The sequence below is a fragment of the Alligator mississippiensis genome, chromosome 1 (genome assembly GCF_030867095.1).
Source record: "Alligator mississippiensis isolate rAllMis1 chromosome 1, rAllMis1, whole genome shotgun sequence".
NCBI lineage: Eukaryota > Metazoa > Chordata > Crocodylia > Alligatoridae > Alligator > Alligator mississippiensis.
Genome location: NC_081824.1, coordinates 412,331,478 through 412,350,465, shown reverse-complemented (window position 1 = coordinate 412,350,465; position 18,988 = coordinate 412,331,478). Strand labels below are relative to the sequence as shown.

Sequence of the window (18,988 nt, the reverse complement as noted above, 5' to 3'; positions counted from 1 at the left end):
TATACAGTAGAGGGTTTTAAGTGTCTGGCATGCTCAGACTGCTTCTATTGTGCATGCATCAGCAATACTTGCACAAACAAATCAGGTTTATAGTTTTGAAAACCAAGCTCATAATATTTTGACACCTAAAAATAAAATCTCAAGGGTAAGTACTCAGGATTCTACCAAAGTACGCAGGACTTTGTGTGCACATTATAAGGCATCTGAGAGTTAGGGCTTAACCTCTTGAAATATACCACAGGCCAAACAGTATGTACTGCTTAACACAGTGGGAGAAATTCATACCTGATGTCATTTACTGCAAGTCCATGGAAGCCTCAGGACAAACTCTGGGAAGGTAACTGCTTGTGCAAATGGGTTAGGACTAAGTGGCAAAATAGTGCATTAACCGGGAGAGAGAGAACAATGTAGCAATGAAAACAACTAACAAGTGACAACCAGCAAGCAAGATCTTACCTGACTCCAGCTAATAGGTTGCTATTTTTGCTATGTTCTTACTGGTTACATTCTCACAAACCCAGAATTGTTTGTGGCCATGTAATGAAGACCCCATTCTAGAAGCAATGCATTTTCATTGTTGACTTTTTTTTTTTTTATAACTAAAAACTATAATGCTGCACTGGCATGATGGTTTCTACATTTCTTCCTTCAGCAATCTTATTTTTCTACTTTAAAAAATATCAAAGATAAAAAAGCACAACTGTAAGTGGAAAAAATGTACATATGTAAACAGAAAGAAAAAGTGTGTTTTTAGTTTTACTGGTGAGTTCCCATACTACCATTAACCATTCCTAGCTTTTCACTGATTTTTGGTTGATACTCTGTTAAATGTATTTGACTTTTGGGTAAAAAGGTATAATGTAATTGTACGTACAGTCTTCCATAGATATGGGGCTTGCATATAACAGCAATAAAAACTTTTGTTAACTCTAACCAGCACCAGTGACTTGTTTTGAGTAAAAAAAGAACAACCTCTTACCAACTCCTTGGTGCACCTGAGTTTAAATAGGTGACTACATTTGAGACAAGGATCAAAGTCCCCATTCCCCACCAGAAGAAAATCTTAGCAACAAACTCCACCACACTGGTCTATTAGATGCATCTATCAAAGATAGCAAAATACAAAAGTTTGAGGATTCTGCTAAAATGATCAACTGTGAAATAATTAATTTATTTTTACTGGGTGTCATACACTACACTGAAATCAATGAGGGCAATTTGTACTAGTGTCAGAACTACATTTTTAAGCTGTTTTAGGCATTGCTCCCTGGATTTACACTCACTAACATTTTGAAGATTGTCTGAAGTCATAAAGACTATAAAGAAAACAAAGCAACATTACTCCTAAAGAGAGCTTACATCTTGGATCATATTTATGCAAGAAATTCAAAAGGAACAAACATGTGGCAGTTTAGTACTGACATAATCATATAACCAGACCTCCGAGAATAATATTTTGTGTTAAGGCAAAAACTTTGGTTTCTCTGTCCTGGAAGCAGCCATCTAATCTGACATCTGATGCCAGATGCTTAAATCATGTGAACAGATGCTTAAGTATCTCAACAATGTGTTCATAGTTATTAATATTGAAGTAAATTTGAAAGCAAAAAGGCAAGTGTGTGCCAGTGTACAAAGATGGACTTTCTTCCTACACTGAAAATACCGTATACCCTGCTTTTTGCTAGAAAACGTCAGCAAACTATCTGGATGATCTTTTTCTCTATATATACAGTCGCCACAAACTGGAAGCTGGGAAAAACTGGAAGCTGGGACTTAACCTCTTGTGAAAAGTTCATCCTCCAAATCACCCTACACGTTTACACCTTTATTCTACAGTGTATGTTTTTGAACACCAGTCACCAAATTCAGGGAGCATACATTTCCTCAGCACCATCACTAAACTGGAAGCAGCCTTGCTCCTAAACCGAAAGCTCCGTTCTGTGCAAAAAGACGCCTAAACTTAACGATTTTGACTTCCTTTTTATAAGTAAATATTTAGCTGACCACTACAGAGATCTATTTTTCCTTCAGAGACATCTGCTAACATGACTGGAATAACATTAGAAAGGCCTCCTATGGTATGAATTACTAAGTGCAAGAGCTGCCAAAAGGGGAGCCTAGATAGTGCACTAGCATGCCGAGTTGAAGGTTTGAATGTGACGTGATATTGCTATGCTGTAAAGTAGTAAATGCAAGTGACAGCATCATATTTCCAGAAATATGAATTAATAATGAGCCAATTATATGTTTTTTAATTTTAAAAGTTGCTAATAAAGTTGGGCAACCCACAGAACAAGTACTATTACTGACTGGAGAAAAATATTGCAGATGGTCCTAGGAAAGTGTAATGGAGGTCAAGACAACCAAGTGTCAAACCCCTATGGGTTTATGAAATTAACAATCTGGTTCCCAGTTTTACCTCTGCAATGCCAGTAGGAAGAGTCAAAATGCATTAGAACTGATACTCTCACCAACCTGTATCCTGCATTTACCATGGGCACTTGGCACTTTGTCACTACAGGGACTGGTTCTGTTGATGATACAAAGCTGTTAGGAGCTTCACTAGAGTTGAAGATTTGGGGGGGAGGGGGGAATGCTCAGGCATTATTAGGCAAGAAGGGGTGGGTAACTGGTCTGCCTGGTGATTCAAAACACAGTCCAAGTATCTCAGATAAAACTGCTCAAAACAACAAACTCCCCCATGCAACCATCTTACTATACTCACTCTGAAGTCAACTGCCACCTACTGCAATATTTATATAGGGTGCGTCCAGACAACCGCGGACATTTGTTTCGCTGGGGAAAAGTAGCAGTGGCACAAAGTGGGGAACTCCCATGCCATGCACGCTTTGGCGCACCACAGGTTAACCTGGGTGGAATAGGGGAGCTGGGGCCAGCAACTGTGCTGGCCCCAACAGCCTTACTTGGGGTTGTGGGGGCCTCTCAGGCCTGCAGCTGCGGCAGGAAGCCTGGCCAGCAGCCAGAGCATGACTCCAGCTAGCAAGGCTCTGGTTCTGAGTGGCATGTGTTGCCACCATGTGCACCACCCTGCTTTCTTCTGGTGTGGGTTTTTTGACCCTGGGATCTCCCAGGGTCCTCCGCCCTGCCCCCAAGCTGCAAAGTAGCAGTCCAAGGACACCTGCATGTGCCATGTGTGGCATACCATACCACTCGTCTGGATGTGGCCATAAGGTTCAATATGGAAAATGTTTGTGACAGGAGATGCTGAGAACTGGCACTGTTCAACTGGCAGTACAAAATGAATCATCATTTAGCAGTTTTCATGCAAGTGAAAGCCTACAAGCAGCTGGCATTACCTACTTACTAACAAGTACTGTGAATAGACTCCTTCCTTCTACAATCTTTCAGGTGTTTATTCACCACTTCTCTGACTGCAAAAAAAATACAGACTGTGTCTTGTAAAACTAACCTCGACTGGCCTGACAGAGGTTGACCTCTTGTGAATAGCACGTTTAATTCCAAATATCGGAGACAAAACTGTACACAAATCTCTTTCCCCGTTGTAATGGTGTTTCTGAGAGCCTACCAGACCCAGAAAGAACCTTGCTGTTTAGTTTCTCTCTGAAGGATTAGCGACAGATGCTTCAAGAATCCAATGGCATTCAAAACATAATACAACCCTTGATTAATGCACCTTCTATACTTAAAACAGGAGCTCTCCTTGGACCATGCTGGTCTATTGACTCCTAAAAATGAATGTTTAGTGGTGGAAGTACTTGAAGCACAAGATCAGTCATGTTAGCAGATTGATTTAAGATAGGCTTCCCTTATACATGTATTTTCTTATTTCAAATGCCATGATCTGTATATAGCTACATATGACAGGATACTGTCCTGATTCTATGGATTTTTTGAAGAACCTGTATACTCCTCTACCCCTGTTACAACTGTAGTTAGCTGAGACCACAGAGTGATAAAAAATATAAAAAACTATTCAGACTTTGCAAGGATATGAAATTGGATCAACAAATATTCTTCAGGATGTGGAGATAAGTGTAACAAGAAATAACGGCAGGAAGTACAATCTAAAATTGGAATGCATCGCACACCCATAACAAAGGGCAGTTTCACTGCAGAACTTCTCTCCAGTTTATTCCATTCCTCAAACTGGATTCTCCTGAGGCAGTCAGGTGAGGTAAGAATGATCAAGAGGCAGATAATTTTTTATTGATAGTTTTGTAACCTACTGCTTCTAGACATATTCTTCATTTACCTGACTACAAGCCTTCTGCTTGCTTCCCACACACACATATATATCTAGCTGTCACTAAACACTGAGTTTCCAACATACACGGTTCTCTCTCTCAAACACAGTGCATTCCAAACACTTCCTCTCATCTAAGCTCTGAAACAATGCGTTTTCACAAAGCAACTCAGTTTGCCAATTGGCACACACATCTAGTAAACTTGAATTCTCAAAGGACAGAGATTTCCAAAAAATCTCTCAAAGTAGAAACCTTAACTAATTCCCTTGGTACCTATGTAAATGAACTTTTTCCTCAGTGGAAGATAACATGCTTTTATTTAAGTTTAATCTTTGACCCTTTGTTTAAACCTCAATGCAGACTTGAAATGAATAAGTAGTTAATCAAATAGTTTAAAAAGGCATGAAAAGTTTACAATATTAAAAGAGAAAGTTACACATTTCATTGACAACTGAAGAAAGGAAAAGTAGTAAATTCAACCTCCCACCCCCCAGTTCTCAAAATACTGAAACAGAAATAGTTATTACCAAATAAGTTTACAGCAATTTAAGCAAGGAAATTCAGAATGAAGAGATCATCTCATCCTATGCCATCATATAGTAATGTGGTACTGCAGAGTACTACTGTGGTACTCATATTAACATAATTTTCCTCAGATCCTGTGACATTTAATTTCCCCCCACCCCTTTTTGAAAAAATAAATAAAGGATAAATTAGTGGGGAAGGTAAAAAAAAAAAAAATGGTCACTACCTCTCCCCCCTCTCCCTCTCTCCAAAAGGCTACTTCCAAGCACCTGAGAACTGTATACTAGTGTTGAGTATACTCTGAGGTGTGAAGATCAACAAACTTTTGTACATGTTCCATGCATACTAGGTTTAGACTCTATCCGTAGAGATCCTTACTTGAGGAAGACATGTTTTGAACTTGAAAATGATAATTTACAACATAGAACCTTTCTAATATCCTGCATTAACATTTTGTGAGCAATTTACCATATAATAAACATTAACAAACAGTAATAGCTGGCCAACATTAATCATTTAAGAACAGAGAAACAATACAATGGAATAAAAAATGTTGCAATTCATGATGTTAACAGCAATTCCCTGTAGTTAAAAGTGACCCTCCCCACAACCTCTTCCAAACTGAAAGAGACAACGTATCATTGGTTTTGCAGTCCTTCAAATAAAGAGTAGAAAAATTGATTTTTTTTTCAAATTTAGTAAAAGGAAAGATTTGAAAAATTTGCATTAGGCTCATTCCTGAGTTTAAAACCAAAATCTTGATTTTATATTTAATAAAAGCAAAACTTAAAAATAAAGCGACCCTTAATTATACTGTGAGATGTCATCAACAGCATGACGAAAATACTAATATGCAGTTTTCACATTTGTAGTTTTATATTTTACTGCACTGAAGTCTTGTCTATGATACCTCATGCTGAAGATGAACTGTTTGACATAAATTTTCCTATACTTTTGTAAAAATGTTTGCAGAATCTGGGAAAGATACTGATCTAAACAGCACTAATGTAAATTGACAGTAATTAAACTGGATAATACAGAAATATTAGAATGTAATTATGATTATAATATTCATCACATTGTATCTTTCACAGGTTTAAAAAACACTCTGCCTTTATTTTACCATCACAATAGAATCTCACTTGTGCACATCCCATTAATTCACAGAGAGAATGACTTCCTCTCCTTAAATCACAGCAAAAATAGACTGCTGGTATGAGGGCTTGTTACTACCAGTTAGTTCTACAAAATGTAAAAGTATCTAATAATATAATACAAAGTATTAACATATAAAAAAAAATGAGGCTTAAAAGCTAAAGGAACCAATTATAACAGTGTTCACTGTAAAAACCTTGCCAATTTTTCTTAACATTACCTATTTGTTGTATTGTCCAGTTGTCCCCTATATATACAATGAAGTATTGGGAATACTGCAATACTAAGACACCCATATCTCCTTACTGAAAGAGAGAATGGCATGTTTTTAAGTGCTTTGAGGTCTACTCAAGCTAAGTACAATACAAGACGTACTACTACTACTAAAAATTTTGTGATACATTCCCACTTGCTTTTATTGCTGAATGTTCACCAATTCATGAAATTCAGCAATCTGCTAATGAGCTCTCCAATCATGAGGGAAATTTGACCCTAATCCTGCAGTGTTCTTGAGTACATGCTTAATTTAAACATGTGAGTAGATTCACTGATGCCTATAAGTACGTCTATAGGCTTACAAATATCTTACATGAATACTTCTATGGAACTACTTGTATGCTTTAAATTTTAAGTACATGCAAAAGCACTGCAAAACAGGGTATAAAAGTAATTCTGTAATATTTTATAATACATATGTGAATAATTTTAGCATCTATATAAAGTAAATATCCTTCAGCTATAAAGTAATAGCTGATATATGCTTTTTAGTGCATTTCATCTAGGAATGGACTTAATTAAAAATTACCTCTGGTATTCCCAGTTTCCTACATCCATCCAAAAAGTTTTCTACATTTCTCCTGCATTTTGCCATGCTGAGTTTAGGCTGTAAATAGAAAAAAAAACAACAAATCCCTAGATTAACATGAAAGAATACAGTGATATACGGTAGTCAATAGAAAACTCTGTTTATGACATAACCTGTCTACTACCAATGTCACATTTTTTTTTCCTGAAAACATACAGATACTGTATTTATAAAATGTAGAAAACCTCTTTAGAATAAAACGTAACGGTAGAAAACAGAAACAGAAGTGTTTTGAAAATGGGAGCCAAAATCTTCTGTAAAAAACAACACAATAAAACAAACAAACCACAAAGAAAAAAAAAATCAAAAGAATCAAAAAACTACATTGGAAAAAAATTTTTGCTCTTAGAAATAGTATAAGAATTCTTTGATGTGCTTAATCCTATAATCCAGGGGTTTTCAACCTTTTTGGGTCAGTGTACCCCCAGCAGCCAGACACAGAGTGTGTGTGTGTGTGTGTGTGTGTGTGTGTGTGTGTGTGTGTATTGGGGGGGGTGTACATGAGGCCAGACACCGAGTGGCAGGGGTGGAGCGTGACTGGACGCCAAGTGGGGGTGGGGTGTGAACACAGAGTGACAACAGCTGCTGCATATGACCTTCCCCCACCCCCTGCGTCTGGCTGGGTGGGTGGCACCTGTGCGGGATGCTGCAAGACAGTGCTCCATCCCCACCTGCCTGCACGTACCCCCTAGGGCTTTCTAAAGTACCCCCAGGGGTATGTGTACCCCTGGGTGACAACCTGTGCTATAGTCCATAGGTACTCAATTCCTAGCCTATAGACCCAGGTTATCCAGCCCACAGGGCTCCCCATAGGTCCAGAAATTTGGCATCAGGGGAAGAGTGGCACCACTCCCCCACTGCCAAATTTCCAGAACCACTGGAAGCCACAGGCCCTGTTCATTGGATTGGGTGCCTGATCCCAGTATGCAGGGCTGGGCAGGGAAGACACTCAAGGCCTAATCCTTGTAGGTAGGTTGGGAGGGGGTGGTACCAGGCTCCTGGGGCTGAATCCTGTACCATGGGGGACAGAGAACCAGTGCTGGGGCCCAATCCCAGCATGTACGGCAGGAGGGGGAGGTGCCCAAAGCCCACTCCCAGCATTTGGAGGCAGGAAGGGGTGGTGCTGGGGCTTAATCCTAGCATGTGGGGCTGACACCAGGACCCTGGAACCCAATCCCAGTGTGTGCAGTAAGGAGGGGACAGGGCTGGGCCCCAGGCCTGATCCTAGTACGCAGGGCATCATCTGGCCTATGGGGCCCAAAGGTTTGAGCATCACTGTTGTAATCAGATCTCTGTGAGTAGGTCATTGCCTCTGAGGACCCCAAAATTACAGAACAAGAGCATACTTGTCTTGTATTCTATCTGCAACAAAAAAAGAAGAATTGCCACATTTAGCAGAAAGTGTATGTGTTGCCAGATGGGACTGATAAATCAATACATTGTTAATGTTAATAGCATCGCCATTCATTGCCATATGGCATATCTTTGCCATATGTATTACATGCAGTATGTTACCAATCATACTGAAAGCTATGACAGAAAAAATTAGTGAGGCACCAACAAGTACCTCTTGCAAGGAAGGTAAGGAAGTATGGGTAGACTGTAAGGTGGATAGAAAACTGACTGGATCGTCAGGCCCAACAGGTAGCGATCAATGGCTCTATGGCTAGCTGGTGGCCAGTCTCAAGTGGAGTGCCCCAGGGGTTGGTCCTAGGGCCAGTTTTGTTCAATATCTTCAGTAACAATCTGGAAGATGGCATAGCACACATCTTCTGCAAGTTTTTGGATGACATCAAGCTGGCGGAAGTACACTGGAGGGTAGGGCTAAGATTCAAAGTGAAATAAGAGAAATTGGAGGATTGGACTAAAAGAAATCTCATGAGGTTCAACAAGGACAAGTGCAAAGTCCTGCATTTAGGATGGAACAGTCCCATGTACTGCTACAGGATTGGGACCAACTGGCTAAGCAGCATGTCCACAAAAAGGACCTGGGGTTACAGTGGACAATTAGCTGCATGAGTCAATAGCGTGCCCTTGGTTGCCAAGAAGGCTAACAGCATATTGGGCTGCATTAGTAGAAGCATTACCAGCAGATTGAGGGAAGTAATTAATTCTTCCCCTGTACTCTGTACTGGTGAATCCACATCTGGATACGGTGTTTAGTTTTGGGCCCCCAACTACAGAAAGGATGCGGACAAATTGGAGAGAGTCCAGCGGAGGACAATGAAAATAGTGAAGACACTCAGGCACATGACTTATGAGAAGAGGCTGAGGAAACTGGGCTTATCTAGTATGGAGAAGAGAAGACTCAGGGGGTTTAATAGCAGCCTTCAACTACCTGAAGCGGGGTTCAAAAGACGATGGAGCTAGACGGTTCTCTGTGGTGACAGATGACAGAACAAGGAACAATGGTTTCAAATGCAGCAAGGGAAGTTTAAGCTGGATATTAGGAAAAACTGTCTTACTAGGAGGGAGATGAAGCACTGAAATGGGTAACCTAGAGAAGTGGTGGAATCTCCATCCTTGGAGGTTTTTTAGGCCTAGCTTGGCAAAGCCCTGGCTGGGATGATCTAGTTGGGGATGGTCCTGCTTTGAGGAGGGGGGGTGGACTAGATGACCTCCTGTGGTCCTTTCCAACACGAATTTTCTACGATTGTAAGTGTGAGGGCTGAATTTAAGGAAAGTATCGTCTGGAACAAAAGTCTTGTCAAAAGATATTTCCTTGCAGCTCAAAAAAGGAGGGAAAAAATTCTGAATTATGGTAAACATATCAGATGTTTAGACAATTAATGCATACACTTCAACTTGCTACAGACCAGCTTATTCATAACATAGTGGTTAGTGTACTTTAATGGATATCTTAATATTGTTTGATAAATCATCAACTTCTTCATTTTTTAGAAATTGCTGACTTACTACTGCTGGTGAAGGTACATGGATACTTCCTACAGATCGAGGACGAACGTGATTGACTAAATGACAGAGGACCACCCCATCCATCAGAGCAGATCCCAAGTCTTCAGGCAAACAAATCTTTAGTCTTGTTTCAATATTCTGTAAAGGAGAACAAGCAAGTCACCACTTTTATACCAAATTAGATTGAAAGGTCAAAAAATCCAAAGCAAATATTCATAGGCTGCATTACAGTCCTCATGTGCCTTTTCCCATTCTGCCAATTAAAAACCTGAAGTGACCACCCAAGTCTTGCTTTGCCAAAACTACTGATATTTTCTTATTCATACTATGGCTTAAAAAAAATGCCTATACTCCTCTTCTATATTATCTGTTATGTTAACTGGTGGCTGACTCCTGTTGCCACATGCTACTGATTGTCCCCATTCCACCCTGCAGGATACCACTATGGCCTGGATCACAGCTCTTCATTGGCCAGATCTGGTCCATGGGCTATATGTTGCCAACCACCAAATAATACTGTTAAATCAGTGATTTTGCACTATTAAATAAATGCTAATGTTAAAATGGTCTCTTACCACTACTTTGGTGGGTGTACTGTTTACTTCTTAATAGATAGAACTATTTTTAACACCCTGTGACAAACCATGCCTTTGTTGTAATATTGCTGGTTTAAATGTGTTCATGTTGTAAAAATGTTCAACGTCCAGTTTCCCTAAATAGCTAGTACAGGTGGAAAGCAGTTAAGACAGACTGAAGAAACCAGAGCTGCCTTCCCTTATGGAGAAGCAATGCCATTCCAATAACAACTGAGTAGCCTTCAGAACAGAACAAAACCCACACCTCTATCATGCCACTTCTTAACTTCCTTTTCAATTAACTAAAAATATTGAGCTTAGTATTTCTCACAAAGGCATATCATCCACACTGAATCATTCTTATAAGCTCTTCACTATCCTTTCTGAAGTTTGGCTATCAGAGCTGGATCCAATATTCCTGTAAGAGTCAAACTATTGATGCGTGCAGGAGTAACATTATATTTTACTCCTCCTTGAAATTCCCCTGCTAATACATCCAGTAACTGCTTTCATCCTAAAGCTACGTGAATCTCCAAAAGGTAGACAGAAAACACATGCTTTGGCACTGAAGTCACAGCCTACCATTGTTACATACCTCCCGCAGTTGTTCTACAAGTTCTCTCTCTTCTCTCATCTGTTCCATTTTCCTTCGAATTGTAAACTGAGGGTCTATTGACTCCAAATTTCTCTGTGGTCTTAAAAATACTGTGATTAAAGAAAAAGTTATTTAGTAAAAATAAGCTAGTTCATGATTTATTAATTTTCATAATAAGCAAAATGTCTATACTCTCACAATCATGTCTATAGAAGCTGAAACTTTCAGTACAGAGATGGAAAACTTGATTCAGAGTTGCAAACAAAACACAAAGATGCTCATAACAGAATTCATACCTCAATGAATTAAATATATGGATATCAATGGCCAAATCCTATTTGGGAGAAAAATTCTGCAAGGTTAACCACAGTATTTGTCCCTTAATGACTCAGTTCAGTAAGCTGTGGATTGTTTCACCTTTCCCATAACCACAGGCACAGTTCCTTGGAGCAAAGGCATCAAGTCTTCGCACATTTTTATTTTGTTCCAGTGGCTGCTTTGCATGTTTCTCTCTCTAATAAATATCTGGATGGCTACACCCATCATGTTTATTTAGCAGTTTACAGATGCCCCGGTGGACAGTTAGCACCGTCTATTGCCAAACTGACTTTGAGCCTGTTCACATTTTGGGAAGTGACAATCTAGAAAGAGCGAGGCAGCTTGTTTTTATTACTTCTTTTAATATAATGAAGCATACTAGGTAGGGGATCACTGACAGTGGGGGTCAAACCTAAGACCTCCAGTTCTAAACACATTAGCCTCTACTGCCTGTACAAAAAGACCCTGCATTGTTAGCTCCACTCTATAGCAGAATCAAGCCCCCAGCCACTAAAAGAGGGGAAAAAGCACATACTAAGCAACCACAGGTTACACATTGCCGTGGCTAGCAAAGCTTAACCTGAACTTCCAAGGATATACCAGCCCAAATGAACCACTGCTTGTTGTACAATGCCCCTGGGTATCTTGGCAGTGACATCCAACCCAATGGCACAGTGCTACATCAAGCAAGCATGGGTTATTAGGTACAATGTTTGCACAGGCTTATATTTTGCTGTAGTTGCTTGCTGCATGTGAGTGCATGTCCTCCTCTCTCAGGACTGTTTTCCCTCCTGAATGAAAGATTTCCTTTGCATCTCTATACCCAGAGGTGTTGGGTCCCAGTGCTAGAACTGAAGATGTCCTCAGCCACCTCCTATAAGACTCAGACAACTGTCTAATGCAGTGGGTAAGAGGTTAAGATGGTGCCAGGCCTTAATCCAAGAGTGGGAAGAAAGAAAGGGGGTGATCTCTGGTTCACTGGGAGGCAGAAAGGGGGAAGCAGACCAAAATGTGTAAATCTAAGTAGAGAGACGGCCAAAAGTGGTTAGTAGTAGCATAATGAAGGTGGGGCAAGTGGGGTACCATCAGGGTAAGCCTAATTCTTTAATGTTTAATACAGGCAGAACTTATGCTGATGAAGTATGCAGGATAGATCATTAACTACTAAAAAATTCCCTTATACTGGTCCTACAGCATAAACAGTGTAAAAATTCAGAAGAATTCCATTCAGGGCACATACATGGAAAAAAAACAAACTAATAATTAAGGTGGCATGAATGATCATGTTATTCTCGGTCTATATGCTTACCATTATATTGGCAAATATGTTAACTGACATTATTTTAGTTGCATTACTACATAATCATTGTTTATCACAGAAGGAATATTGCAGGTCTAGATTAGAAACATATCTCCATAGTATAGTCCATTGCTGTGTAAGCTACCCCCTGCATACACACATGCATGCATATCACTACCAGATATCATCTATACATACACAAGGAAGCTTATTAAAGATTTTTTAGAAGTTTTCTAGTAATCTAAATCATTCTGGAGTTGAGAAATATTTTACTAAAATTGTTAAACATTAAACAGAAAAACACCAATCAACATTTGACCAATAGTTGGAAAAAATATCAAAAACATCATTTAAAGAGCTCAGCTGCAAAGCAAAGTAAGCTCTTCCATTTTCAAGGATAAGCAGAGGCATTTTGCCACATGGCTTCCATTCAAATCTACACAGCACAGTAAGACAAAGTCAAATTAGGTTTCCATGCATCAGGTTAATTTGTTTTAATTGTTCCTAATTGTACATTAGGAATGATACAAATCTCTTATCCCGTTTAGAAGTGTTCAACAATGTTTTATATTGCAAAATTAGTAAGCATATTACTGTAAAACAGAGTAAACAATACTTAAAATTCTGTAATTAAGATTTGGCTTATGCTGTTTACTCTCTAGACCAAAACCAAAGATGGCTGGTAAACAAATATTATATTTACACAGACATACATTAACATACACACTAACAAACTGTGTTAGCACCTCCATTCCAGTTGCAACAGCAGCAACGTTTCAAAGCACCATGGCCGCTGGTCTAAGTTTTGTATTCTAATCTGCATCTACCTTGGAAACTTATGTCTTGTTGTCAATCTATCAGCTCTATTTATCCTTGCTTACGGGATCTGCTAAACTAATGCTTATAAATAAAAGTGTAGATTGGCTTTATTTGGTATGTCTTTTCTTTCTGAGATGATGAAAGAAGAAACAAAACCTCCTTTCTATATTGTAAAGGGCTCGCATAGCACAGGATTAGGAAAGAATGTACCATACTGGGTAACCCTCAAGTTATTGTCTTTGTGCTTTTAGTTACAAGTTTTGTGAGAGAAGACTCAAGTAAATGCTCATGTTTGATCTTTGTGAAACATTTTCTTCTGCTGTAGGATTTATTTATAAATATGATCACTGTCTGGTTTTTGGTTTGTTTTTTTTTAAATAAATGACAATCCCCAAAACATACTCAGGTGCCTAAAATTTTACATTTTGTACCTAAAATGCGAAGAACCAGCAAACATCTACTTATGGAAAATAAATATCACTTATGAGTAAGACCAAAGAATCATATAAAATGAACGTAGCCGATTCTGGAAGCAAAAAGATACTTGAATTAACAAGTGAATAAAACATTCTCAAGTTTCTGCTAGACCTCATAAATAAAAGACAAAATGTTCTTTCAGGAGGTTTCAGTAATGCCATGTAGGCAATTATTCTGTATTAGTTGTTTGCTCCAGCAGGGGGAGCCCACACCACATAGCTCTGTGGTTCTCAAACCTTCTATTTAGACTTGAGGTACCCCTCAGAAAATGTCAGCTTTTACTTTTCACTCATTTTTGACTGCTGAAAAACAGAGCAATTTTTCTGTTGCAAAAACTCAAAGACCACACCAGGTCAGAATGCCTTTAACCCCATGGACTCTTATTTGAAATCTCTTGTTTAATTTTACGAATCACATTTACACACCTAACAGAGCTTTCATGGCATCCTGCAGCGCACCAGGATCCTTTGAAAGGATAGCAAGGCACACCAGGATGCCACACCACCCTGGCTAAGAATCACTGCCATTGATGCATCTCTCAGCCAGACTTTTTCTTCAGATATTAGTATCAGAGTCTGGCCACATTTCTTGTCAGTTAAGCTGACTAAAAAAAGGTATAACGTTAGTTTTAATAACATTTTGTTATGAACTTTTAGCTTGTTTTCACATTAAATAGGCAAAAATATTTAGTGTAATCCAAAGTTCATACCCTTGTATTTAGTCTGTCAGTAAAGTGCAGATTTAATGCTATGTAATTCCCAGCTGTGCGCCTACAATTGCTAAACAGGAGTCATTCTGCACCTGGAATGAATTTGTAACATCATTCAGGGCCTTTACTACGGCAAATATTTTACTTGCAGGTGCCATCAAGTACCAAAAAGGCCTTGTGAAGTACCAAGTAAATTAAATAATATAAACATTATTTATACACCTGCAAATATCTGTGGTAGCAAAAAAGTAATAGGAAACCCAAGCCAAGGCAAGATGAAAATTTGTCAATAATAGTTTATTCTAATTCATTCAGTTCAGATTTATTTAATATATAAAAGATGTATAGTTGGAGATATCTGCATACCATTAAGCAGAAGGACAAGCCAATGGTTAAGGCACTAGCCTAGCACTTGGGAGACCTGGGTTCAAATCCCTAGGCAAATTGCTTATCCTCTGCACCAGGGGTCAGCAACTTCCAGCTCGCGGAGCCTTTCAATTCAGCCTGCAGAGCTGTGGCTTCAACAGCATTCTGCGGCAAGGTATTCTGCCCACACCAGGCCACAGTTGGCACATGGCGGGTGTTCCAGTAGAAAGGAGCTCTCCTTCCACCGTGCCACAGTTAGGCAGCAGGAAGAAATGGCAGAGGCAACCAGGTCCTAGTCAGATCCCAAGCTGAGTAATTCTAGCTCCTTACCAAAAAAGCATTGCCAACCCCTACCCTAAATATGTAAAATCCTCACTTGTAAAATGAAAATAAACAGAAACTCCCTAACTCACAAAGGTGTTGTCAGAATAGGACAGTAGTAGGCACCAAACAGGTACCTTAGGTGGGTTGCAGAGCAAACTTTTAAATAAATCAGGAGTGGTGATCAAGCCAAAGAGCTAATAAAAAATTATATTCAGAAACTTTTAAGGTATATATAACACTAATATTTGCAGTTGTCTGAAATCTACCTGATTTGAAACTGTTCCAACTATGCTTCAGCTTGCCTGCACTGTTCTTGTTCTAATAAGACAGTATAATTACACTGCTAACCTCAGGTTAGCAAAGATCATATTACCTACTAAATTCCTATCAAGAGAAGCTTAAGCAAAAGGAAAATGAATAAATCTGGATCACTCAGCTGGTGTAATATAATTGAAATTGATTGCTACCCCAAATTTAAGCAGCTAATGAGGTAGCATCTTGATTCTGATATTAAGGTTAATAGGCCTGATTCTCCACTGTCTTGCATCTCTTGTGATTTTTTACACTTGGGGAAGACCAATGCAAAACAAATTTAAAGTTCGATCAAATCAGAATAGCAGCATTTTGCAGCCACTTTGTGTAAACGTAAATGGCAGGTGAAATGCAAAAGAGAATGCTTCCAGAATTCAAACATATTATCTGCATTCTCAGAAAACTTTCCATATTGTCTAATTCTTAAAAAACATTTTCCTTTTAAGTTGTAAATCACATTTTGTGGTTTATCTCCTTATACCAGGAATAAACTAAGATAGTTCAATGGGTAACCCATATGATTTCAAGAGCAGAATTGTATTCCAGAAGGAAGAAATCAAGTTCCCTTGTTAAGATATAACAATAATTTGACTAGTTTTCACCCTGAACTCTAAGCAATTCCTGATTTTGATTCTCTCCAGTACTTTATTAAAATACTGGTAAGGGTGAATAAAGAATCTGTTACTTCTACATTAATTGTGTTTTAAGTTTTCATTATGTAAGGATTGAATTGAAACACTGTTCAGCATGTAGCTTAGCATCTAAAGACTTTAAAACCACAGCTCTGTAAATTCCACCAAAAAGGGATGAAATAAATACATAATAAACAATGGGAACAATTTGGATAAGTTTAGAAGACAAAGGTAACAGATGGCAAATACTCCTGATCATTTAAAATGCAAAATAAAATCCAATCAGGATTTTAAAAGACTTTTATATCAGCAATCTATCAATCCATATAATCTATTGTACTAGTAAGTATGTCACAGAAAGGGACAAAACTATAATAGGTCCCAAGAATCTAAATTGTGAAGAACAGCCAAGAGTTAATAGATCTTTTTGTCAATAAAAAAAATACACAGTCCTCCACGTCAACGTTATAAGACTTTTGCATGTCACTAAAATCCCTTTCATTCTTCAGAAGCAACCAGGGTTTTTTCTTCAAAAATGTACTAACTGTGCTCTACTGATGCACCTGTAGGTAGATCAGTCAGATCTTTTAAGTGCTACATCTACCAGGATAGCCAGCCATTTGTCATTTCGTATGCTGAAAAGGATTATCTTTAAAAAAAAACGGATGCTCCAGAAGATAAATCTCTACCATTTCAACTGTGGATGAGGACTGGTAATGATGTCACAGACTTCCCAGAACTGGAAAGAATTGGGAAGCCTTGCCAAACATTGTCCAAACTTCCAGTTAGCAACACTTGTGAAAGTTAAAAAAAGCAGTGAACAGAAACAGTAGTGAAAAAGGACTAAGATGGTGTTAAGATGCTAATACTTCACTAAAATCAACTTGAAATAAGTTTTTAGTGCTTTCTCTGTTTAAGGCAGAATTTCAGGGCTTTAGATTATAAGGTCAGAAGTATCAAAAGTATATAGCTACAGATTTCAGTTTAGAACAATATATGTTTTTATATGCCATGAATAAATAGTGCCACCAAATGTTCTATGACCCTTCAGAAAAGGGTCTTATCCTTCAGTTCCAGATTTGATGTTTTAGTCTTAGAAGCCAGACAAGTGGGAGTACTTGGCTGCCAGATGACTGGCTATAAGAGATCTGTTCTAATTTCAAACAGCTCAGCACACACAATAAATTATTAATCAATGTCCCTTGCTTAGTATTCAGAAAACGTGCTACATATTACTCTACTTTATGTAACAGTATTTTCATAAAAAGAATGTGAATTCCAATACTTGGACAGATCCTAAGGTGCAGTTCTGAACAACCAGCATACTTGTGAATATTTTAGAAAACTGTGAGACAATCACCTGATTTTTTTAAATAGTGCCAATGCTTTCTATGTATTTTCGAAGGAATCCATCTATTTTTAGATTAATTTCAGAAACAAACTGTCCTAAAACTATTTCAAGTTATCGTGTGGAGTATTCTGTGGGCTGGATCAACTAGCAGATCAACAGCCATGCCCTCAAAACAAAGAAGGGAGAGCAGAGGAAGGAAAAGGTTAGGAATCCAAGTCTACAGCCTATTCTCCCATGTGGAAAGACCTGCAACTTCTACAGTCAAGGAACTGGACTCTTAATGAGACATGGAAGAGATCATCCTGAAATTGAGCAACTGCCAACAATGACAATGTACCAGGGAGAATTTGCGATACCTGCACTCTGCCAAGTACTTAACACATTCATAAAAGTTTGCTTCAAACTGCACTGAGTTTGGATGAATGCGTGAGAAGTATTCTCTAACAGTATATATATTCTTTGTTTATTACAAAGTGGTGTTTAGCAAGCTGGACAGTCCTAAGCCAACCACATTTTGCTCCTCTAAAATGATGATGGTAAAGAAGAGCATGTTACCGTGGAGACAAAAATGCAGAACTGCTCATTTTAAGCAATGTTTTGTTTATTAGATATGATGTATTTATCATCTGGTAGTGCAGTGTTTCATAAGTCTCATGTACTTGCAAATGTGCAGAAATTCAATCTTCCTGGGATAATGTATATTGGCTGAACTGGCTGATAAAACTCTCAATAATGTCCATCGCCAGAAAATAAAGCAACAAATCCAGCACAATAATCCAAGCTATTCCCATATTGATCTCAACTAACACTGGATAAATAATACTAGCACAGCAACTCCCTATCCCCTCCCCGCAAACATTAAATATAGGATTTGCTTTTTTTGGCTGGAACAAACCAGTGCCCAAGGAAGACCAAAGTAGATTAATATTTTTTTATATTGATTTCACTATATTGATTTTAGACAAACATCTAAACTCTCCTTTCACCTCTGTCTGAATTCTTTCCTTGGAGAAAGAGATGCTGTCAAAAATGCTATTAAGTAAAATATCTAGGTGGCCAGAATGGCCTGCTAATGCTGTTTCTGGGAGGGTTTGCCGCCTTCTGTAGCAAGGGGGAACAGCTTCCTCAGATCTCCTTAAAGCATTTTAACAACCCTTCCAGGATCAAGACACTAGCAGCTCTGGTCTCTCCACTTCACCTCTGGCAGATTAAGTTCCTTTTGGTGTTTTTGAACAATATGCCTTATAACTGTATGACAAGGTTGATTGTGTAGTTTTAGGAACAGGTTAGACAAGGATGGTTTCAATATGGGTGATCCTGCCTCAAAGCACAGGGTTGGACTAGACAACCCCTTCTAGCCCTACTTTTCTATGATTTGGTTTTCCTCCATGTCCTCCTTAACAGATTTTTTAAGATTGCATAGGCAAGATATCTCACTTGGGTTTGTTTTACATGAAAAACACAAAATGTATAGTACAGTGAACTAAAGCAAACATTTTACAGACTAAGAATGAGCTTCTCCC

General features: G+C 38.6%; 1 protein-coding gene across 5 annotated transcripts in view; it reads right to left on the bottom strand.

Moving 5' to 3' along the window:
• The window catches only part of LRCH1 (leucine rich repeats and calponin homology domain containing 1), a 217,300-nt gene that overhangs the window by 21,533 nt on the left and 176,779 nt on the right, over positions 1-18,988 (bottom strand). For 4 of the 5 annotated variants that reach the window (XM_059728090.1, XM_059727981.1, XM_059728013.1 and 1 more), the window contains 3 exons: positions 10,858-10,967; positions 9,688-9,825; positions 6,712-6,789 (listed from right to left, as the gene is read on the bottom strand). In XM_059728090.1, the coding sequence (XP_059584073.1) occupies positions 6,712-6,789; positions 9,688-9,825; positions 10,858-10,967 (326 nt within the window). Of the gene's footprint in view, positions 1-6,126; positions 6,212-6,711; positions 6,790-9,687; positions 9,826-10,857; positions 10,968-18,988 lie in introns of all 5 variants that reach the window. The other variant, XM_059728068.1, reaches the window with a different exon arrangement.